Source organism: Chelonoidis abingdonii, chromosome 2 (assembly GCF_003597395.2).
Source record: "Chelonoidis abingdonii isolate Lonesome George chromosome 2, CheloAbing_2.0, whole genome shotgun sequence".
Lineage (NCBI taxonomy): Eukaryota > Metazoa > Chordata > Testudines > Testudinidae > Chelonoidis > Chelonoidis abingdonii.
This window is the reverse complement of record NC_133770.1, coordinates 83,892,693-83,916,672: the sequence shown is the minus strand read 5'-3', so window position 1 is coordinate 83,916,672 and position 23,980 is coordinate 83,892,693. Positions and strand designations below refer to the sequence as shown.

Below are 23,980 nucleotides of genomic sequence, written 5' to 3'. Positions count from 1 at the left end.
TAGGAGGGGGTATGAGAGTTGGGTGGTACTAAAGAAGGCTTAGACTATAAAAATAGTATGTGCAAAGAAGTTATGGTTGGCAGAAAAACTTCAGCCTGTTTCCTTACTTTTGTAAGTGAAAGATATCAGCCTTAAAAGACTGAATTTCATAAAATCCTAGTTTCTGTTCAAGCACCCTTTAAAAACAGTGTCTCATTTTAAAAATTCTCTTAAAAAGGCATAGTGCGAATAAACCAAAAGACCTCATACTTGCAATGGTACTGTAGCCCTGCTTGTGTGGAGATGTGCCATGGTAAGCAGATCCACAAGGATTCTAATGCCATTTGAATCCATGAGGTCCTTAACATTTTTCTGTAAAAAAGAGAGAAAAAACCTTCACATGAAATAAATGTGAGCATTATAGAGGTGTGTTATGGGTAAGTAAAAAGCACTGTAAGAACCAATCTTTGTGTAGTATTTTAATAGGACTCAAAAGTAAGGTTTCAACTCTCCTCCTCACACTCAACCATTTTCTTTAGAAATCTAGCACAGAACATTTATACTTCCTTATCCCTTCGTTACCCATTCAAAAACCCTAAATCACACCTATAGATACAGCATCTGTGCTAGAAAGGGAGAGAGAGTTGTACCTTTAATATTTGCATCTAATAAGAGATCGTTCTTTCCATTAAGCACACGATTAGAGATTCAGTTACAGTTTTTAAAATCAACTCAAAGCATTAGTTTCAAACTGGAGAACATTTTAATAGTTTAAAAAAAATGTATCCATGTTTCATGAATTTTCTTTGAAGTACTGGAAAAATAAAATCTCCTACCTTATTTAGAATGAGCTTGTTAAGGAATAGTATCAGTCTGTCCCGCTCAAGTCTATCAGTGCACTTTTGGGGTTAAAAAAAGAGGGAAGTAGTCATCAAAACATGTCCAACAGGAAATACAAATTAATCAAGGCTCAAAAAATTAGCATGTTGAATTAACCAGAGAGTAAAATCCAATTCTCAAATATCTTGTAACAAAACATAAAAACTGCAAAAACAGATAAGGTTACCTTTAACAGTAAGATTTCAGAAAAACGTATATATAAAATGATATTGGAAAACGTTGCAAGATATTTGTGAGAATGTCGTAAGTCACTATAAACAGTCTCACTAATTTTGGTAGTATTACTGGATTTGTTTTCATACTAAAAACAGCTCTTGAATAATTTCTACAGTTTTCTGTGAAGTCTGTTTGTGCAAAGTAAGTTCAAATATGCAACTTTCTTCTGAATCACACCTAATCAATGTTAATTGTTCATGTTATGGGAAAGGTAAAAATACCACTGCCAAATAATCACGCTATAGAATTCACTGTGAAATGGAGTTTTAAAGTTAACTGATTTTTAATATTACCTTATATCCCATTACTGATTTGGTATTAAAGCATGTATGAGTTTATAATTTAAATGCACTTAAATGAAAGATGAGCGCCGATTTAAGGCCTGAGTTAATGGTTTCTTCAGAAAGCACTGCCAGACAAGAGCGTTGTAAAAAAGGCAGCTCTCTAAAGCGTAAAATGTTAATTTCAGTTGCTGTTAGAGAAGTGCTACTATGAACTATCCCGTTGATAGGCCAAACCTCTTCAATTCACCTTCAAAGATTAAACAGGCATAAGAATTAGAACCTATTAACTCAACCGTATTTAAATATGGTTTGTGTCTGCCTTTACCATTAAAGGGTTTCCAAGTTTTATGGTTACAAACAAATCCAACCCGTCATCCTTAAGTATACCAGTATACCCTCAGTTTTGAGAAAACACTCTGCCTAAAAGACCACTGCCAGTTCACTTTGAACCAGCCATTCCAAAGGCAAAGTGTTTCCCTTAGTGGACGGCCCACTCTCCACAGGTGAGCAAAAATTTAAAAAAGTTTGCCGTTTATTCCTGATGTGCTTCAGGAATAAGCAGAAGACTAAAATACTGCATTGAATGAAGTCTATATTGTTATTTATATTTCACTCTTAAGGCAGTGCTTCCATTGGCCTCATTTCAAATAAATTTATTCTTGCATATTAGAGTAATGGGACTAAAAATGCCACCATCAGAGACTTCCATCAGCAGAATGTATTCATTAAGAATTAGTTAGAAAACAGAAACTGACTAAAAATGACTCAATCCAACAGTAACTTCCAAATGAAACTTCAAGCTAAGTCTGCAATACCAAAATCGGAACTGGACAGCAGCATGTCAATGACTAACCTATTCCTAGCCACCATATTAACATTTATTTTTATCTAAAAAACACCATCCAAACAAAAAACTCACCCTTTCCAACATCCCAACAATATATTTAGTGTCACTAAATTGTCCTATTTCTTCATGACATCGTCCATAAACAATTGCCAGTGCTTGTAGACATAAGCATTTCATGTTCACTTTAGGGGTGAGCAAGAACCGGTGATAAAGTTCATTGAAAAATTCATACCTGCAAAAAAAAGAAGAAAGTTCATAGTGGAGGAAATATGCATTAAACCTCAGAAAAAATAAGGAAGACAAGCTGAACTGTGACTCACGATTTTTTGATTGCTCCACTCTCTTCAGTTTCATCCTCCTCCAACAATAATCTCAGGTAATAATCCCCTATTTTTATTTCCTCTGAAAGGCACTCATACTTAACCTATAAATGAAACATAGATATGTAAACCATGTGTTATTTCAGATTATGCACTTAAAATTGAGCTTTTAGCAAGCTGCCACATGCAATCTATATTTTACTTGATTTCATGGCTTAACATGCTCAGTAAATATTTTTTTTTCTTTTCTTTTTTGAGGAGCCTCTCTCCTGCAATAAGCAGTAAGGTTTAATAAGCAACATTAATGAAATATGGATTTGTATTAATTGCTATTCTAAAGGAGAATGTAGTTTTCATTTTACTAACCTAGACGTTTGAAGCTGAAAAATTACTTCTTTACACAGGAATGAAGACTAGAAACTAATATTCTAAAGAACAGTTGATATCCAACTTGCTCCCAGACAGCCACAATACTCTAAGTGGCACAAAGCCTCTGGAAATCCATAGGGAATTTCAATATTCTAATACACTATGTATTTTAAGACAAAGCGTTTACCTAAAACTGAAGCATTGTACAACACACCGTTTAAGCCATAGTTTAAACAATCTAGCACAGGGCTCTCTACAATAATGGATACAGTACACCATTGTAACAGCTAACATTTAACAAGTCACATAGGTGTTGCAAAGCCTAGAGGCAACAGTTCAATAGTAGGAGTACAAATAAAATCATAATTACATGAGTTAATAGGGTTCCAAGATGAAGTTAACTCTGTACCCTTCACCCATCCTCAATTAAAAACCACTAATATAAGAATGCTTACATGTAAAGATACCTGCAAGAATACAAAAGTAAGTTTAAATGTTTTAAGTGTGGCATTATACACCAATGTCTGTTTCTTGCAGGTTATGAGAAGTTCACTGACAGAATGGTCCAAGACTGATTTGAGGGCTGTTGGCAACCTGAAGCATAATACGTTGCCTCTGTTTAGTCACACTGTGCCTGTAGATTTCCTCTTGTGACATATACTGCTGTGATACAGTCAGGTTTTGTAGATTTGGGAGGGGATCTCAGAATATATAGCTTTCGAAAAAGCATATATGTTTGTTACAAGTTTTCTGTAAGCTTTTCACATGTGACCAAAATATCAATCTGTGAACAACTGCAGAAAGTGTTTACGATGTACTGTCCAGAGTCTAAGGTTGTTTGTTTGATTGCATTTATTGGAGACTGATGTAAAAGCTGCATTTAGTTACTTCTAGCGACTCTTCCTACTGATGAGATGGTGATTTGCCATCTTCAAGAGCATTCAAGTTCTGCTTCCTATTTTTGTTTTCTATTCAATCCATTCTGTTGTGGAGACAATGTCAAAATTAGAAATCTACAATCTGCTATCTGAAGGCTTTATTATTGAATGATTTAAAAACAAACAAAAAACCCATCACACCTGAAACAGACCTAGGCAAGTTAGTTTATTCTGTTCCCACCTAGTTATGGCCTCTTTGCTTATGCGACATCTTAGAGAAATACTACTATTTCCAAAATAACAGAATTCCATATATCGAAACTTTTACCCGGGGTGTGCCACAGATTATTGCTTCAATGATGTTTTGAAGGGCTTATTCATCCCAGAAGCATCAATGTTCTGCATGCTATTTGATATCCAATCTATTCAGGACTTTAGATTGGCTGCCTAATATTTAGTAAGCTTTCTGAAAGTCAGCCCTTCCAAGTGTTTTGGTACCATACTGATTTTTGCACTTGTTTATTATTCACTTTTAATTGAACATGGGAACGTACAATAAATCATCAGAACAAGTATGTTGATACATACTGTAAAAAGTGGAATACTGCATGGACCTTACATTTTAATGGCTCTCACTCACTGTAAACCTTGCTAGAATTAATGCTTGAAATTAATACAACAGTTCTATTGGGAATTTATAAATAGGTGCTTCCTTCCAGTGTGTCAGAAGCCCTCTGTGTTATGTTTATGGGACTTTGGCCCAGATTCCCAATTCTCGTTGTCATAATGACAACTCCTCTAAGCTGAATTAATCTTTGAATCTATGTGTTAAATACACTTGTCTGCAGTGCTTCATGTGTATATTTTGTCATATCTAAATATCTCCGCCACTTTCACTGTTAAGACAAATGGCTATTTATATAGTTTGTGTTTTTAGTGAATATATTTAGACTCCCTCTTGGCTGATCAGAGATTTGTCTTGCCTATATAAAAGCCATTAAATCTGGGTATATGAGGTAGTTCATAGAGATTCCTTTGAAAAAGGACTATGCATCCTGTCGGGAGGGGAACTAGTTTGCATAGCCTGCATACAGTCAGTCAATCTAAAAAAAAACAAAAAAACAGTCCATACCATAAAGAGGAGGTGCCTGCTTTCTCCTTCATAGCTTTGAGTTTATATACTCTGCCCAATCATTTATTGACAAAGGTTGTGTACAACACTCATTTAGAACGTTACAGAAAAAAGCTGATGCGTAAGGACACTAGGACTACAATATTAGTGATTTAAGTAAAACATACTAGAAAAGTTTACCTCAAACTCATGATGATTCCATGAGATAACATTAGCACTGCCAAGTTCTCTGTCAATATTGAATGCCCGCATTTCAGATTCAAGGGTATCTCTCAACTCTTCCCGTGTTTTGAAGTTCCAAATCAAATTTGACCTAGCATGATCTTGAAGAAATCTAGGAGAAAGCATGGCTAGTAAAAAAAGAGTTTTCTACTCTTTTAATGTTAATAAAGATAGTTTAAAATGCATATAAACCTGCCATGCACATCAGAGCATACTGTACTTCAATGAATTAGTACAGAAGGGAATATGCTTTGCCATTTTATTCTTGATATGTATAATACAAAGTCTCACTTGTGTTTAAATCATTTTGATATTACAGTAGTGACTTCCTCGATATGCCTACTTTGTTATTAGTCTAAGGATCTGTCTACACACAGCAAAGAAAAACCTGCAGCTGGATAGTGCCAGCTGACTCAGGTTCACAAGGCTCAGGCTGTTTCATTGCTGGGTAGACTTCCAGGCTTGGGATAGAGACTGAGCTCTGGAACCCTCCCACCCTGCAGGGAGTAGCCATGTTTTTTTCTCTGCTGTGTAGCCATATCTTTAGTGTCTATGAGCATCAGACAAGACATCCACTCTACCTTAAAATAAAGCCAGAAGCCACTTAAACAAAAATAAGGTTCTTGAAATAGCAACACCCTACTTTTCAAAAGCATTAACGCTATTAGGTCTCTGAAATGCAATTTACCTCCTGGGACTTGGTTGTAGAAGTGACAGCATAAATGGTAAAAGCGAAACATGTTACAGTTGTGTCTTACAAAAATTTCATATACAGCCCTGTTAAATGTATCTGAGTATGCAAAGTCAAAAGCAAGACACTGAGGTTAGGGCTAGCCATGTGCATTTCAGAAGCAGACTAAAGAATTTATCTAGCGCATTTCAGTATTTTTTGCTCCATACATTATACTTGTGGTTAAAGTTCATGTCAAATATTTCAGGTTGTACTATTTAAACTACCTTTATAGCCGTAGCTTTGAGTTAGGGCTTCTGTAACTGTCAAGTGAATGGCCATGATTTATTAACTTTTAATTCATCTGTTATAGTTAACACATGGCTATTTTAAAAAGCCTAGTACATTTATTCTAGATATTTACCTGTAATAGAAAAGATCCCAGTTTGCTTCTATTTTTATTCTTTGCCTTCGTTTCCTTAGTATTACTGGCTTTTGATTAATGTTCTGCAAATAGAAAAAGATGCCAAATTCAGGGCTAGGACAATTAGCAATAGCAGATAACTGGATAATTTCACTTCAGTGCATGTTCTTATAAAAGTGGGTTTCTAGTGTTACTTGAAACATGAAAATTAAGCTGTTTTCTCACTGGCTGTTCCTGAGAGATCTCTGCTTTCAAGAGAACACTTATTACTCCTGATGCAGTTTTCTAATCAGTGATTTCAAAGTCAGTGACAACAGAACAGCACAATTGAAATCTTTAGTTAGTGACTTGCACCATATTAATACTAAATTACCAACAAAAGTCATCAAATCATGCCAGAGAAACTTGCAGCCATGTACTTTTATCATACACAGTTACCCCGTATCTTGTATAAAAAACCCAAATCCCATCACCATATGTACACTAAAATAGAGAATCAGCAAAAACTGCTGGGTAATCCTGTATTTAAATATACTGTGTTACATGCATACATTAACCATGCAGGAAAAAACTCTTTTCCATCAAGCCAAAAAGAGTGACTGGGGAGCAGAACCAGACCCATCTTTCAGGAGACAATACCCACAGTAAGACTGGCAGCCACAAAGCTGGAGAACACAAAAGGCTACTTTGTTGTTCAGAAGTAAAGGATCTATGAGCAGCACAAGGGGGGAAGTCACAGACCCAGCTTGGAAACTGAGAAAGATTGTTTGATTAAAAACATCTAAAATGCACTGCTAGACAAGACATCACATGCCAGGCAGAGTTTAATGAAACATAAGCCATGAAAGTAGTAAACAAACTCACCATATTATTTCTGTCCTGAATGTGATTGGAAAGTAGAAAGAAAAAAGGAATATTTAAACAAGGTAAGATACAGCTACTAAAAATATTGTATATGGTAACATGGAGTTATAAAATGTTACCAAAAACAAATACTTTCAATCTAATTTGATTGATAAGAATCACAATCAAAAGTGAAGACAGTTCAGAATTTTGTTTTGCAGAACCATGTCTGTTACCTATTGTGCATTAATGGTTTATCCTTCCCAAGTAAACAAGACACCAAGGAAAAAGCGTAAGTGTTCATACTTGGAGAGTTTATAATATGCAGCTTGTGGAAATAGATTTTTACTGAGAAATTCAGCTAAAATAAAAAACAAAAACAGCCATGTGTCTCTGATTTATTTTGGACTGAATTTTCACTCTGTCCCACGAAGAACGTTTGGCCTATTTCCTCTGTGTAAAATTTGTTAAAGCTAAATAAGAGTAAACCTGCCTCAGGACCCAAATAATTTCTTACTTTTTTAAGTTGTGTCGTTTGTGTTTTACTTTAAGACTTTATTTACATCAGAAATCAGGAGAAAAAGTGTTGAAAATCAGATGCGATATGTTGCATTTCCCTACTTTTCCATCTTTCCTATGTATGGGCAGCAAACTGAAAATGACAAACTTCTAAATGAAGAACTGAAACTTCAGAGATCAGGCAAATTTCACTTAGAGGAAGCTAATCGACTAGAATGCCAAGTTTAGTACTGAGAAAACAAAAAAGGAAGAGTCAGCAAGAAAGGACTAGGGTCAAAAAAGTTGGAATTATAATAGCAAGAAAAAAGGGGTAAGTCATATCAGCTGACCTGTATAATCACAAACAAACCACCATAAAGAAGGAATAGGGGAAGAGGAGGAATGACAGTGCATAAAATAAATGCATAGAAAAGTCAAGAGGGAGTCTCACAGCACCCTCCAGTTTCCTCAACAAGGAAAATAGGGTGACCTCTTGGCTATTAAGACAATAGAGCTGCTGAACACACAGACCTACATCTTAAAATAATTTAAGTACTGAGGAGGAGGCACAGACTGAAGAGCCAGGTGACCTTAAGGTAAAAAGCTGACATTACTATCAAGAAATTCCAGTACTGAAAGTTTAAGTCTATTTATTCAAGGCAATGTTCTATTCTTCCAAACACAAAGTCAGATGAAGTACAGTGATACTAATGAATAAATATACCAAATGAATGTACACCTCAAATACACATTGAAAATCCTTGAATATTTTCCTACCACATTATTGTTTGAAAGACTGTTTCTACAGCAGCCTCTTAAAGGATTTCAGCTGCTCTAACTTCTGTAAGATGCTTATAACCACAAGGGTGAAAAAGAATCCAATTGCAGTCTAGTTTCCTAGGTAATTAGTTTAAGCAAAAGAGGTGGTTATGCAAGTTGGAAATGTGTGCATGACAAATGACATGTCTGCAAGTTACTAATATGCCCCTCTCCCACCTCAACTGATTCAATACCATCACTCAAATTTCTAGCTAAAAATGAAAAAAGGGAAGATGCAAAAATTTGTAAACTTAGAAACTAAGAACTAATGTTTTGTAACAGTATTTTAAATGGCAGATTCACAGTTAAAGCCAAGAATCAGTATTTTCACCATAGTCCTTGAAATCAACCATGGCTAAAACCTACCAGTTATACTGCATTAGTCGTGGAAAAAGCCCAGTGTTTACACAGCATGGTAACTATGAAAAAGAAAGGCATAAATTTCTCTGTATTTTTACCTCTTTTTGAGCAATGCCCATTCTGTCCCTCCAGTGCATCAAAACTAGATCTACTTTCTCTTTGGCAAATTTTTCTACTTCTTTAGCAGCTTTTCCAGCCAGTCTCTGCCACTCTGGCACTTTACTAAGCTTGCCATACTGGTCCTGTGGAACAAAAGCCTATCAGTAACTTAATAGAAATGTAATCACAAGTGTATTTTGGAGACAATCAGCATCAACATTTACAACAGTTTCTTCCCAGCCTCCCCCATTTAGATACCAGGTACGGTACATGGAACAAGTTACAGAGATGAAAAGAGAATTAGTCATTAGTCACCATTCTTTTAGATAAATACAATTTTTCTACTTACTGTTGCAATTTTTAAATTATCTCTAATATGCATCCGGTCAGCATCCCTCTCAGGAACAGGGTCAGCGCTGTCCAGGTACACCAGCAAACCTGATGGCTAAAGCCACAAAATAAATTTGTATTCCATAACAGATCTCCGAATTCAAGAGTAAGTTATACCGGTGTAAGTGCCTAGTGTAGGTAAGTAGTCTATCATATACAAAAACCCTACATTAAAAGAATGGAAATATTGCCACATACTTGTCAAACACTTGCAAGTTAGGAAATATTAGCATTAAGGTTGCACAGGCAACATTAATCTGGCCCCCCTTGTGCATACACATTCAGATAGTATGTAATTAAAGACTATTTCCCCCCCACAGGGCCCTACTTCACTCAGTACACAGGACGGACTGTACTCAAGAGGTTAGTCAGGGTTGCATAGTGGACAGAATGTTGTATGTAGGACCACTGCCCTAACTGTTGGGGAAGCTGGAAATTGTGTAGTGAATGAAGCAGGGGAATGCAGGAACAGACAGGATGGTCTTATGTTTAATGCAGTTAATCTGAGGCACCTGGCATTGGCTTCTGCCTGAAGACAGGATACTGGGCTAGATGGATCTTTGGTCTGACCCAGTATGGCCATTCTGATGTAAAAGCCAGTCTGGAGCACTGGATTCTCTCTCTACTCATACCACAGAGTTCCAATGAGATTTTTCCAGAGGTTTAACATGTGCCAATTTTCATGGAGACAGCAAATTTGGCCAAGAGACATCCCTGATACCAGGGCAATCCCCAGGCCCAATTTGAGCCCCTTCCCAGAAGCATGGAGATGCTAGAACTTGCCAGTGATGGTTGAAAGTATTTAACAGTTTTTGCCCATGTATATATTTGCCTTGTTTAACTGAATTTTGCTTTTTTTTTGCCTTTTTTTTTTTAAAGAAAAGTTCAGCCTGAAACAAGAGACCCAGCATGACAAATATCAGCCAGAATGGTTGAAGTTCAAAGTTACAAGCAACTAAAAACTGAGTCCAATAACGGAAAAGGTAAGGCAACCTTAAACTATTTAAAAGAAGTTCTTAGATACTGCACTGCTAAGGGATTATAAGTGCCTTTCAGCAGTTCTTTAATCTATGGGTAACAGCATAGCTATAGGTATAGCTACTAAATCCATCCAGAACCCAAGATTTTGGCAAGTTTCCCTTGGACTAGGATACTAGCCAAATGAACACTGAGTGCATCACAACTTTCCCTCAACCCAAAAGCCAAACTCTTCAACATAAAGCAATGAAGTTGGCTGTTTGGCAATGTTTCCATCAAACTTACTTAATTTTTTAAAAAGCATCACTTACTCTATCTCCTGTGCCCTCGGTAGAACTTGCCCCCTTACTGGCTTCACTCCACTCTTTCCTGTTCCAGTTCACTGTCTTTTTCCAACTTGTTTTGAGTGTTTTTATTCTCTCCATCTACTCCTTATCTCTACCGTGTTCCATTTTCTATCTCAATCTCTTTTAAAAAAAAATAGTTTTATCCAGAGTCTTCGCCCCATCCACACAGCTACAGTCTCATTTCTGCCTCCCACACTCCTTAGTGAAGATAGCTACAATGACTAGGTTGCTCTGTTCTCTGATTTGGCCCCTTACCTCAAGAGAAGGAGCCAGCTGCTCCAGTTAGCTCATCTGCCAGTTCAAGTGACTTCTTCCCCCATGTGGCTATGTTTCCCATTTCCCTATCCCCGGCAAAATCTTTACTTGCGTATTAATGACAATAGGTGTTACAGGCTTTAAATTGTATGTTCTATAAAGTTATCCCATCCCTTCCCACTCTTCAACCTAATCTCCTGCACTGCATGTCAAACTTAACATTGACACTAAACAAAAGGTGCCCAGATATTAAAAACCCCTAAGCTACTCAGGTATATTTAGCTGAAAATTTTTACACCTAAAAAAATACCAACATTTGAAGACATATGAACTGACAAAAATAATAATAAAAGACTGTTACTCACCTTTGTAACGGTTGTTCGAGATGTGTTGCTCATATCCATTCCAGTTAGGTGTGTGTGCACCACGTGCACGTTCGTCAGAAGAATTTTCCCCTAGCAACACCCGGTGGGTCGGCAGGCGCCCCCTGGCGTGGCGCCGTTGCGGCACCGCATATATACCCCTGCCGACCCAACGGCTCTTCAGTTCCTTCTTGCCAGCTACTCTGATAGAGGGGAAGGAGGGTGGGTTTAGAATGGATATGAGCAATACATCTCGAAGAACAACAGTTACAAAAGGTGAGTAACCTTTTCTTCTTCGAGTGCTTGCTCATATCGATTCCAATTAGGTGACTCCCAAGCCTTACCTGGGTGGTGGGGTCGAAGTGAGATGTCGCAGAATGTAGGACTGCTGATCCAAATGCAGCTTCATCTCTGGACTGTTGAACCAATGCGTAATGTGACGCAAAGGTGTAGACCAAGGACCAGGTAGCTGCATGACATATTTCCTGGATGGGTACATGAGCCAGGAAAGCGGCAGATGAAGCCTGGGCCCTGGTAGAATGGGCAGTAAGGTGGCTCATCAGAACACGAGCCAAGTCATAGCAGGTGTGGATGCACGATGTCACCCAGGATGAAATCCTCTGGGAGGAGACAGGTAGGCCCTTTATCCAGTCTGCCACCACGATGAAAAGTTGTGGTGTGGTGTTTTACAGAAGGGCTTTGTTCTCTCGATATAAAATGCGAGCACTCTATGGACATCTAGGGAGTGAAGCTGCTGCTCCCGGCGTGATGAGTGTGGCTTCAGGAAGATATCCTGGTTGAGATGAAGGGTCGATACCACTTTAGGGAGGAAGGCCAGATGCGGTCACAACTGTACCTTCTCCTTACGAAACACTGTATAGGGGTGGGGGGAATCCACTGTGAGATCCTGAAGCTCAGAAACTCGTCTTGCAGATGCAATGGCTACGAGGAAGACTGTCTTCCAGGACAGGTACAGCAGCGAGCAGGTTGCTAGCAGCTCAAAGGGAGCAGTCATAAGTTTGGCTAGAACTAGGCTGAGATCCCAAGTTGGGGCAGGGCGACATACTTGCGGATATAATCGCTCCAAGCCTTTGAGGAACCTCGAAACCATGGGGTGAGAGAACACTGAGCGGCCGCTCTCCCCTGGGTGGAAGGTAGAGATGGCCGCCAAGTGCACCTTCAATGAAGATATTGCTAGGCCGTGCTGTTTTAGAGACCAGAGGTAGTCCAAGATGGCAGGGACTGGAACCTCGGTGGGAACAACATTACGTTGGTCGCACCAGCAGGAGAAGCGCTTCCACTTAGCCAGATGTGTTAACCTAGTGGAAGGTTTCCTACTACCCAGGAGCACTTGTTGCACCGAGGCAGAGCAACATAACTCGGACTGGCTTAAAACACGCAGTAATCATGCTATGAGGTGAAGAGACTGCAGGTCTGGGTGAAGTCTGCCGTGGTCCTGAGTTATCAGGTCTGGGCAAAGAGGTAGAGGGATTGGGTTGGCTATTGAGAGGTTGAGCAACATGATGTACCAGTGTTGCCTCGGCCAGGTTGGAGCAATCATGGTGAGGTGGGCTCTGTCTCTGCGGAGCTTGACCAGGACCCTGTGAACCAGCGGGAACAGTGGGAAGGCGTAAAGCAGATGGCTCGTCCATAGTATCAGAACTGCATCTGAGATCGAGCCCTGGGAGAGACCTTGGAAGGAGCAGAACGTCTGGCATTTCCTGTTCTCGTGGGAAGCGAAGAGGTCTAAGCAGGGAAAGCCCCACTTCCGGAAAACAGAACGGATAAGTTCCGGACGAATCGATCACTTGTGAGACAGGAAGGATCTGCTGAGCTGATCCACCAGAGTGTTCCGAACCCCTGGGAGAAAAGATGCTATCAGGTCTATCGAGTGGGCTATGCAGAAGTCCCAGAGTTGAATAGCTTCCTGACAAAGCGAGGAGGAACGTGCTCCTCCCTGCTTGTTTATGTAGAACATGGACGTTGTGTTGTCTGTGAACACTGAGACACAACGGCCTTGTGAACTGCCTTTGAAACGCCTGGCACGCCATGCGGACTGCTCTCAGCTCCCGGACATCTATGTGCAAGGCCACTTCCTGAGTTGACCAAAGGCCTTGAGCGCGGAGATGTTCGAGGTGGGCACCCCAGCCAAGAGATGATGCGTCCGTTGTCAGGGTCATTGAAGGCTGAGGCAGATGGAATGGCATCCTTGTACAGACCAGGGGAGGGATTCAACCACCAGTCCAGGGAGCCTAGGATGTCCGAGGGGATTGTGTCTATACTGTATCTGCCCAGGTACTATACCGAGGAGAGCCAAGTTTGAAGGGGACGGAGACATAGTCTGGAGTGTTTGGTCATGAACATGCAGGCAGCCACGTGACCCAGGAGGCCGAGACAAGTGCGAGCCAAAATTGTCGGGAAGTCTCATAGGCCTTGTATAATTGATACCATCGCCTGAAACCGAGGCTGTGGTAAGCAGGCCCTGGTGAGACTGGAGTCCAGAATGGCCCCAATGAATTCGATTCTGTGTGTGGGAAACAGAGTGGATTTCTCTATGTTGATCATCAGGCCTAGTCGCTCGAATAGGTCCTTGACGATGCCCACGATAGGTGACACGAGTCTCAGAGGCCCCTCGAATGAGCCAATCATCGAGATACGGGAAGACGTGTATCCGACGATGACGGAGGGAGGCGGCGACTACAGCCATGCATTTTGTGAATACCTGTGGGGCTGTAGAGAGGTCAAACAGAAGCACCGTCAATTGGAAATGTTGACAGTTGACCACAAACCGGAGATACCGTCTGTGCAAATGGCAATGTGAAAATACGTGTCCTTCATATCGAGGGTGGCATACCAGTCTCTGGGATCAAGGATGGGATGATGGTCCCAAGGGATACCATGCGGAACTTCAACTTTATCATGAACTTGAGTCCTTGCAGGTCTAAGATAGGCCTGAGACCTCCCTTTGCCTTGGGGATTAGGAAATAGCGGGAATAGAACCCCCTGCCCCTTGAGTCCTTTGGTACCTCCTCTATAGCTCCCATGGCAAGGAGCGTCCATACCTCTTGCAAGAGGAATTGCTCGTGAGAGGGGTCCCTGAAGAGGGACAAGGATGGAGGGGGGGAATGGGGTGAAATAAACTGGAGATGGTATCCGAATTCTACCATGCGTAGGACTCAACGATCTGAAGTTAGTTGACTCCACGCAGGGAGGAAAAGGGAGAGGCGGTTGTAAAAAGGAGGGGAAGGATCCTGGGAAACAACTGGTACGCCGTCCTCAGGCGTGCTTTCAAAAGTTTGGTTTGGAGGGATCCTGATTCTGACCCCCTTGGGGTCCCGACTGCCGTCTGCAATTGCCTTGGCTGCGCCTTCTGCTGAAGTCCTGTCGTGGCCTAGGCGGGGGGGTAAGGGCGGTGAGGTTGGGGACAGAAGGATCTGTGCTGAGTCACCAGTGTGTGCATCCCGAGTGAGTGCATGATCACCCTGTTGTCCTTTAGGCTTTGCAGCCTAGGGTCAGTCTTTTCAGAAAATAGGCCTTGGCCATCGAAAGGCAAGTCCTGTACTGTGTGTTGCAGTTCAGGTGGAAGGCCTGACACCTGAAGCCATGATATCTGCCTCGTGACAATACCTGAGGCCAGAATTCTGGCTGCGGAGTCTACTGCATCCACTGAGGCCTGGAGAGAAGTTCGTGCCACCTTCTTTCTTTCCTCCAAAAAGACAGAAAACTCTTGACGAGAGTCTTGGGGGACTAACTCCACGAATTTTCCAACCGCCGCCCAGGTGTTATTGTTGTACTGGCTAAGTAGGGCTTGCTAGTTTGCCACGCTGAGCTGGAGGGCCCCTACAGACTACACCTTGCAGCCCAATAAGTCCATGCACCTAGACTCCTTTGATTTTGGAGCTGAAGCTTGCTGGCCATGGCGCTCCCTTTCGTTGACTGATTGCACGACAAGGAAGCAGGGAGGAGGGTGCACGTACAGGTACTCGTACCTCTTAGAGGGCACCATGTACTTCCGCTCAACCGCCCGCGGCCAGGGGAGAATAGAGGCTGGAGACTGCCAGATGGTATCAGCATTTGTCTGGATCGTACGAATGAATGGCAAGGCCACTCTTGTGGGGGTGTCAGCTGACAAAATATCCACCACTGGGTCCTCTATCTCCGGGACCTTCTTCACCTGAAGATTCGTATTCAGGGCCACGCATCTCAGGAGGTCCTGATGTGCCCTCAGGTCAATTGGAGGAGGACCTGAGGAGGATGTTCCCGCCACTGCTTCATCAGGAGAGGAGCAAGAGGAAAGGCCAGGGACAAGAGGGTCCTGTATGGGCTCCTGTTTGTGGGCGATGTCAGGCTCAAGTGGAACCTGAGAGTCTGTTGACTGCATGGGAGCTTCCTTCATACCCGCAGGATGGGGGTGGCTGACCATTGCCTCCAGCATCCAGTGTTCGATGGTACGGAGCGTGATGGCACTGGAGGCACACCTTGGGCTTGGTGATATGCCCAAAGTGTCCAAAATGACCACTGATGAGGTCCTTGTTCTTGGGCCTGGGTCTCCTGGAAGACTCGGCTGAGCACATCTGAATCAGGGTCCTGTGCGTAGGAAGCACTGTCCACACGAGACACCAATGTGTGTCGAGACGGCCACGGAGGAGCTGAAAAGCTCTGGGAAGGGTCTCCATCTCTAAAGGATCTCTCTCTGTGGCACTGGAGAGCAGTACCGGGCGGCATACCGGTACCAGGAACGAGATCGGGACCTGCGACCAGAGCGATGCCGGGAGGTCGACTGAGATCGCGATGCTTGACATCTGGAGCAGCTGCGAGAGTTGCAGTGCCAGGAACGGTGCTGGGAGCTGGATCAGTGCCGAGAGTACTGGGTCGGCGAATGGGACGCTGAACGATGCCTCTCAGCGGTGCCGACTGAGGATGGTCTCAGCAGGGCAGGCTTGCCAAATCGATTGTATAACCCGCACCGGCAGTTGAGGCAGCGCAGACTCCATCACCACGATCAGCTCCCTCGCCATGGAGAAAGTCTCTGGCGTGGAGGGAATAGTGAACTCAACCACAGCATGCGCCGGGGAGCTTTCAGGCACCAGACTCGACAGCCCTTGCAGGACCGGAATCGACGGTGACGAAGCTGGCGGTGCCACCGCAGGTCTCTGTGCCAGACGGTCCAACTTAGGCGGGTGCTCCGACTCTAGTGCAGGCGGCATGGAAGCAGGAGGAGTCTTATGTTTCTTAACCCAAGGGGAGAGCGAACAGTGCCGAGCAGACATCTGTGCCGGCGACGGTTGGTGCCGAGGGGCCTTAGCAGTACGGTGCAATCCGGTGCTGAAGAAGCGCTTCTCCCTGGTGTGGACTGTCCGGCGCTCGGTGCCGAGGGCGGAGGAGTAAGAGCTGCCTCCATCAGTAACTGTTTGAGACAAAAGTCCTGCTCCTTCTTCGTCCTCGGCTTAAAGACCTTACAGATCCAGCACTTGTCTGAGAGATGGGATTCCCCGAGTCACTTAAAACAGGAGGAGTGGGGATCTCCTGTTGGCATCGGCCTGCGGCAGGCCGAGCACGGTTTGAAGCCTGGTAAACCGGGCATGGGCCCCAGGTGCAGGGAAGGGGCTAAACCCCGACCCCCCCCCTTAAACTATGTACACTAATTATAGAATGAATAAAACTAACTACAACTATAGAAATTATAACTACATACACAAGAATTAGTAACAGAACTACGAGTAGCTAGGGAAGTGGAGATCAGCTAAGCTGCACTCTACTGTTCCAACGACTGACACAGGCAGTAAGAAGGAACTGAAGGGCCGTTGGGTCGTCCGGGGTATATATCCGGCGCCACTCTAGGGGGCGACCCAGCTGACCCACCGAGTGTTGCTAGGGTAAAAATCTTCCGACGAACGTGCACGCACACCTAATTGGAATCTATACGAGCAAGCACTCGAGGAATAATTTAGAAGTGGTCTTTAAGAAGAGTAGATCACTCACTTACCAAAATACGTTTCAGCAAGCTCATAGCAGTTGCATTTTCAGCTGTCCAAAGGCCCACTAAATGTCTACTTAGCTGCCTGAAAAAAGACATTGAGACATTTTTTCATGTTGTCTTGGCCAGAAGAGTCGTTTTCTAATTGTGAATTCAGTACTGCCTTATAAAAAAAGAGTTTTACATTGTCAGCGTATCCAACGCTCAGATGCCCTTTGTTCACAAGAGCAAGAATGAAAAAACAAAACAAAAAAAAAGTTAATGCGAACTAGGAACCTTTTTGTAAAGCGCTTCAGCATGCTGCTCTAACTTACTCATGCAGACCCTGCTGGCACGTTCTAAAAAAAAAAAAAAAAAGGTACATTAATATGAACTAGGTACCTTTTAAAGTGTGCTAGCAGTGTCTACATGGAGCAGTTAAAGACCACCACACTGGAAAGCTTCACAAATTGCATCTGTGGTGCATTTTGCCAGCGCCATGTAGATAAGCCTAAAGTTATGCTTTGTGAAAATTATACTTTTATCATTCTCAAACAGATCATGTATCTAAACAAATAGAGGAAGGCACTGCAAAAAGCAGAGTACTAGGGAAATAATAGCCTCTCTCCATACATTTCCATAAGAAAGTTTAAGTATCCAGCTTGCACAGTAAGCAAAGAAATGTATGCCATCTTGATCATTAAGGCCACATTAGAACTGGACTGTATGAGGAACTTAAGAGAAGTGAGTTGTGAAATCTTGTTTATGAAATTGTATATTTTGTACTGTCACACTTGAAGCGCTACTAGGCAAAGCAGTTAAAATGCAAAGAAAATGTCTAAAGTACACCCAGACATCATAGAGTAATTCACCTGTAGTATTTAAATATGCAAATTAAGCTTAAAAGGAAAAATGATCCGTCTAAAACAAGAATGGAAGCTTCCCATGTTTCAACTTTCCCCCATATGAATAACGCAAATATTAACCACCACATTAATATCAAATAAAACTTGACATACCTATTTGTAAGCATCCTTTGATCTGCACTTATTGTAAACATAGCAGTACGTAAATGACGAGGTAAGGCACCTTCACTGAGGGCAAGATCTTGCATTTTGGTAGCAATCTCTTTATCTCCTTCCTTTGGAAACAGGACAAGATTACTATGGAGAGAATCTTAACTGAGCTGTTGTATCTTTAGTTTAGAATATTCATTACAAACTATTTTGACTATTTGACTCATTTAAGTATATGCATTTTGGGTAATTCTGAATGGTTAATTTCGCATTTCTATTCAGGGCACCCTCCTACTTCACTTTAAAAAATGAAGTCTCAGCAGCAGGGATCAGAGGTTCTAACTGAAGCGAAGTCACAAGAACAGAAGCTTTCCAGCTGGCTTTAATTCATTAGTTCAAATAGCCATTACAACCTAAAAAAATGGCATGTTTATAGTAACACCAAATTTGCTCATTTTAGAATTAGTGACGTTTTGCTCCCCAGCACCTAGCCCCACAAATTCAACCTGGGATCTGAAAGACAAGCTGGATTCTTTTACTTGTGTACTACCATCAGTTACAGAGTGTGCAACTTTAAACTTAGTTAACAGTGCTGTGTTTCACAGTTCAGGACAACTGCACTTGTATTTTCCACAGTAATCCAGAGGAGGGAACCTACTCTCAGGCTTCCACCAACTCTCAGACTTACAGCTCCCCAGCAATTGCCTTTCTTGGGTGAAGACCTGCATCTCACTCCTTCCTGACTAGGCTATTTCCAGGCTACACAGGTCCCTGCTTTCACTGCGTTATTCCCAGCAGGGCAGGCTTCCCAAGCCAACCTTTTTACTTTCAGAGACTAACAGAGTGAGTGATTGTCAATGGTTGTAAGTTATCAAAGGCCTCTTATGCAAGCCCATTTTATTCCTAATGCAAAAGCACCACAGAGGACGTAAAAATAAAAAGAACCTACTTACATGCTAATAAAACTTACCAGAGATTACCCCAGCCCTAACATGGGCTCTGACTGGAGCAGTCCCTCAAACAGCTGACCCAAAGGGTTTCCTTTTAGTTTTAAATACATGACAGCTTCAACTCAGAACACCCAGTCTTATAGATCTCAGTAGGCCCAGTCCTTCCTTCCAACCCTCATTTAAGGACTTTGGCAGGACCTCTGTCTGACGGTCCATTTGGTGGATCAGGAAGAAGGCCTTGAGCCAGTTTAAAGCCAGTCTATTTATCCAAAAAATCCTTTGTCCAGGAGCCCATAGAGAATTCAGTTTAACTAGTATATGCATACCTCTCCCTTGGGGCAGCTTCAATGGGCTGATAATGGAGAAAGTATATTAGCATCCTTCTCCTACTAGAGAAGGTATATCCAAACAGCTCAACACAATTGTATTTTTACTACAATGGACCTCAAAAGGTATTAAATATAGTTCAATTCAAGAAAATTCAGTCAGTCACATTATGTATGTGCAAGCCAGAACAGACTGCCTCATTCTCCTATAGTCTGAGGATATCTACCACTGAAAAGTTGGAACTGGTTTTTACTAGTGACAAGCTGCAGATTCCATTTTCCTATTCAGAAAAGAAATAAAGCCACATTCAACACTTCTCAGCATGCTATCCCAAAGTAATTATTACTTAAAAAATAATCTCACCTCTATTATTGCCTTCATAACCAAACCAGCTCCTTTTACAATTGCCATTGAAGGATGCTGAAAAAGTTAGTTACAATTTAGCAACAGAACAAACTTAAATTTTTATGGGAAAATAGACAGTTCAAGGGACAGGAAACTGAACTTCATCTAGGATGCAATTTTGAATTCAGTTCTGGTCAAAAATTACCAAATTTTTTATAGTTCTTGGGGAGCATAGTCTCAGGATCCCTGAAATAAATTAAGAGTTCCGACCTGTTCCTATGAACAAGAGTCCGTATTACAGTCATGCAAATAGCACTACTGGAAGTTTTCTGGGTACTCTCAAAGACTGAAATGATCAAATGGACATGGAAACAATTCTTCTTGGCCTGGTCCATACTACAAAGTTTTACAGGCAAAACTTACCATTTGCTAAAACAGCCTTATATGCATACATGCTCAATTTTATATCTTGCTGACAAAACCCTGAGCTTCTGTTGGTCAAATTAAACCAGTTCCCCGAGTAGCACAAACCCTCTACCAGCTCTCTTCTACTGGCAAAATGCCTGTGTGGATGCTGAATTACTTATACTGGTACAGAGAGTATCCTCCAGCAACAATCCCAGAATGCCACTGTCCCCAAAGACTTCTTGAACTCTGCAATCAGAGGTCACAGTGACTGGAAGCCCATGCCCTTTTGAAATGCCTCTCTTCCTGCTAGCACATAGGTATGGCTTGAGGTAGTAAAGAGAACAAAAAGGTCTCACCTGAAAGAGCTTAAAGAGGGTTCTCCCATTAGATGCTACCATCTCTAACAACATATCAAACTGCTGCCCTTCAGTTGTCTCGCTATACGGAGCACAGAGAGCAAATGTAAGGAAGTCCAGAAGTGAACTAATAACAAGGGCACCTGTCCCATGATCCTGAAATTTAAATGAAGCATGTAAGAATTTTAATCATAGCAGCTGGTTTTAAAATCTTTACTTAAGATTTTTGATTATTGTCCTTGAGCTACAAAAGGAGCACAGGTCATTTCCCCCACCACTCTTACCTGCATCCCATTTGTAGCTAATAAATAGCAGTATTTCAAATACAGAAAGATAAAAACCATTGCCATTATTTTAGTGTGGCAAAACAAAAAAAGTTTCCAGAGCATCCCACAAAGGATTCATTATATCATGCTTCACAGCAGTGAGTCCTCTGAACGGAGTTGAAAGGAGTTTTTTTTTTTTTTTGAGAAACCCAAAAGAGGTCAAATAAAATCAGAGCGCTACAGATCAGAGGAGCTACAGTTTAAGTAGTCCTTTTAGAGTCCTTGCACAAGGTTGTTCTGTTGGAAAGGACTGGCTTAACGGGAATGCTTTTCTGCCTATATCAGGCTGAACACGTTAAAAAAAAAAAAAAACTTAATGAGAGCCCTCTTATGGCATGTCTACACTGCCCTGCATTTCGCACCAGGGGGGGTCTGGATAGCACCAAAGTGCTGCACTGTGACTCCTCTGCTTGGATGCTGCAGGCACAAACTTAAAGGTTCTGAGTTATCAATAAATTTAGTCCTCTTTGGTAACTCAGGACCTTTAAATTCACGCCTTCAGCATCCACACAGGGGAGTTACAGAATAGCACTTTGGTGCACACTGCTATTCATATCCCCTCTGGGCAGTGCAGACCTGCTCTTAGAGTCTGTGGAGAGAGCAGTTTCACTCTGATTTTCCCAGATACAAACTGACTGAACATAGTCTCAGTATCAATTAGACATATTTTTGCATTTGAGCCATGAGTGCAAACTTCCCTTATGGCAAAGATATGCCCAAGCTTACTTTAAAGGACTTGCTATATATGACCTGTCAAAACCTCAACCTTTAATATTTCAGTACTTTTTCCATGAACTATGCCTTAATCTAGGACTTACCACATGAGAATTAAATTTCTCTAATAAGTTTTCCAGAAACTTCTTTGAAGAAAGAAGGGAAGCTTTGTTCAGCTGCTCTTGCCTCAAGTCGTAATCATCATGCATAGGCTATGTGATAAAGAAAGTATTCACAAATGCAGTCATATTTCAGCCTTCGAACTAAACTTAAAGATCTGCACAAGTCTTTTGATGTAGCTGAATGAAGCTACAGTCTACCAAAATTTAATACTAACAGTGGACTCGTGACAAAAGGAAAACAAGCTAGTTATGAGAGTGAATCCTGTTTCTACTTCTAAATAACCATGACAACTGAGTCTACTCATGTGATACTACTGGATATCCTACGTACACTGCAAGATATGCATGCACTAAACTTTCCACACAAACCCCCATTTTCAGCACCTTGCAATTCACATATTTAATCATTTCAAAATAAGAAATATCCTATTCTGTAACATAATGAGTTAAACACTTACACACATGAGAGCACACAGCATGTCAATAGAAGCATGTGTTACTCCATCATTGTTTCTTTTAAGAGCTTTCACCACCTTTACTCCTAGACGTTCCCGAAATCTGTCACGAGAAAAAAAGATCATTTAAAATGGATATTGCAAGTGCACTTACCTAAAAAGTGTATCAAGATCTCTTTTTAAAAAGCCTTTGATATCAAGAACCTTTGAGCAGCTAACTCAGAATTTAGGGCTTGTCTATATGAACTGTTAGTATGTGGCAAGCTGGAGTATAAGTCTACCCAGGGCCGATTCTAGGCACCAGCGCTCCAAGCATGTGCTTGGGGCAGCACTTTCCAAGGGACGGCACGCTGGCTCCTTTTTTTTTGCACACGCGCTTGGGGCACAAAAAGCCAGGAGCTGGCCCTGAGCGGAAGTGAGCTGCAGCAGTGGGGAGTACAGGGAGGGGCGCAGGAAGTAATCTTCAGGGGGGAGTGCGCAGAGGAACAACCCCTGACCCAGCTCACCTCTGCCCCACTGCCACCTGCTCCCCCAAGCACGCTGCCGCTTCGTTTCTCCCCGTTCCCTCCCAGGCTTGTGGTGCAAATCAGCTGTTATGGTTGGGGGTGGGGGTTAGGGAGGGCCACAGGAAGTAACCGAGGAGGGGTGGTGGAGGAACCGCTCCCCCCAGCTCACCTCTGCCTCCTCTCTCCCAGACAAGCCTGGGGAGGGAGGGATAATGTGGCACGCCCAGGGATTTGGTGAAGGCATTGGAATGGGAAAGGGTGGAGTTGGGGTGGGGGGCATTTTTTTTGCTTGGGGCAGCAAAAAACTTGGAGCTGGCCCCAAGTCTACCTCACACTAGCCTGCTGCATACTAATGGCTTGTTTTCACTACCACGTGACATTGGCACTGCTGCACAGCGTCAGGTGAAGACACATTGCGCCAATGGGAGAGGGCTCTCCTGTCGATGTAATTATTCCACCTCAACAAGTGACAGAAGCTATGTCAGCAGGACAGCATCTCCACCAACGAAGTGGTGTCTACACCACACTAAATTGATACAGCTTACGTTGTTCAGGGTGTGGTTTTCACATCATTTACACTGACTTAAGCCATACTATATACAAGGCCTAAGCATCTGCATGGAACCTTCTGCTGCACACTAAAAAAAGATTATGTAGTACACTTATCTACTCTGCTTTGAAATGGGAGTAGATCAAAGTGCACTACATAATCTTAGCGTGCAATAGCAGGATCTACATAGACCGTCAGGATAGGTCTACACAGCAAAGAGATAACTGCAAATGGCCCATGCCAGCCAACTCTGGCTCGTGCTGCAGGGCTGTTTCACTGCTGTGTATACTTCTGGGCTCTGGCTCGAGCCCAAGCTCTGGGACCCTCCTATGCTGCAGGTCCTAGCGTCCAAGCTCCAACACAAGCCCAGAAGTCTACACAGCAGTGAAACAGCACGGAAGCCTGACCCCCATGAGGCTGAGTCAGCTAACACCAGCCAGTTGTGGGTGACGAGCTGCTGTGCAAACATACTCTTAGAGCCCAGCAGGATGGTGTGGGATAAACTTAGTGTGGAGCAAGCTGGGGTGTAACTCCTCATATATACAAGTCTTTAGAGGATCTCCCCCTACATATTTTCATTTTCTTTCATTACAACTAAACAATGTACATTATGGCCAAAAGAAAGCTGAGTCCAAAAGCCCAAAGTTAGAGTTCAAAGTCTGACATAATGGTAGTTATAGAAAGGATATAGACTTACTAAATGCACAACTAAGGAAATCACTTTACGTGACCAGTGAAAAGTTTACAATAGATTAAT

At 42.2% G+C, this 23,980-nt stretch overlaps 1 protein-coding gene across 2 annotated transcripts in view; it reads right to left on the bottom strand.

Annotated features, from left to right (window-relative positions):
• DNAJC13 (DnaJ heat shock protein family (Hsp40) member C13) overlaps positions 1-23,980 on the bottom strand; it is a 105,300-nt gene that overhangs the window by 47,996 nt on the left and 33,324 nt on the right. For both annotated transcript variants that reach the window (XM_032805865.2, XM_075062508.1), the window contains exons 13-26: positions 22,171-22,270; positions 21,695-21,802; positions 20,551-20,706; positions 19,805-19,861; positions 18,168-18,289; positions 17,179-17,254; positions 9,210-9,305; positions 8,860-9,003; positions 6,242-6,324; positions 5,106-5,259; positions 2,547-2,650; positions 2,299-2,458; positions 816-878; positions 250-351 (exon numbers count right to left, since the gene is read on the bottom strand). In XM_032805865.2, coding sequence (XP_032661756.1) covers positions 250-351; positions 816-878; positions 2,299-2,458; positions 2,547-2,650; positions 5,106-5,259; positions 6,242-6,324; positions 8,860-9,003; positions 9,210-9,305; positions 17,179-17,254; positions 18,168-18,289; positions 19,805-19,861; positions 20,551-20,706; positions 21,695-21,802; positions 22,171-22,270 — 1,525 coding nt within the window. The remainder of the gene's footprint in view (positions 1-249; positions 352-815; positions 879-2,298; positions 2,459-2,546; positions 2,651-5,105; positions 5,260-6,241; positions 6,325-8,859; positions 9,004-9,209; positions 9,306-17,178; positions 17,255-18,167; positions 18,290-19,804; positions 19,862-20,550; positions 20,707-21,694; positions 21,803-22,170; positions 22,271-23,980) is intronic.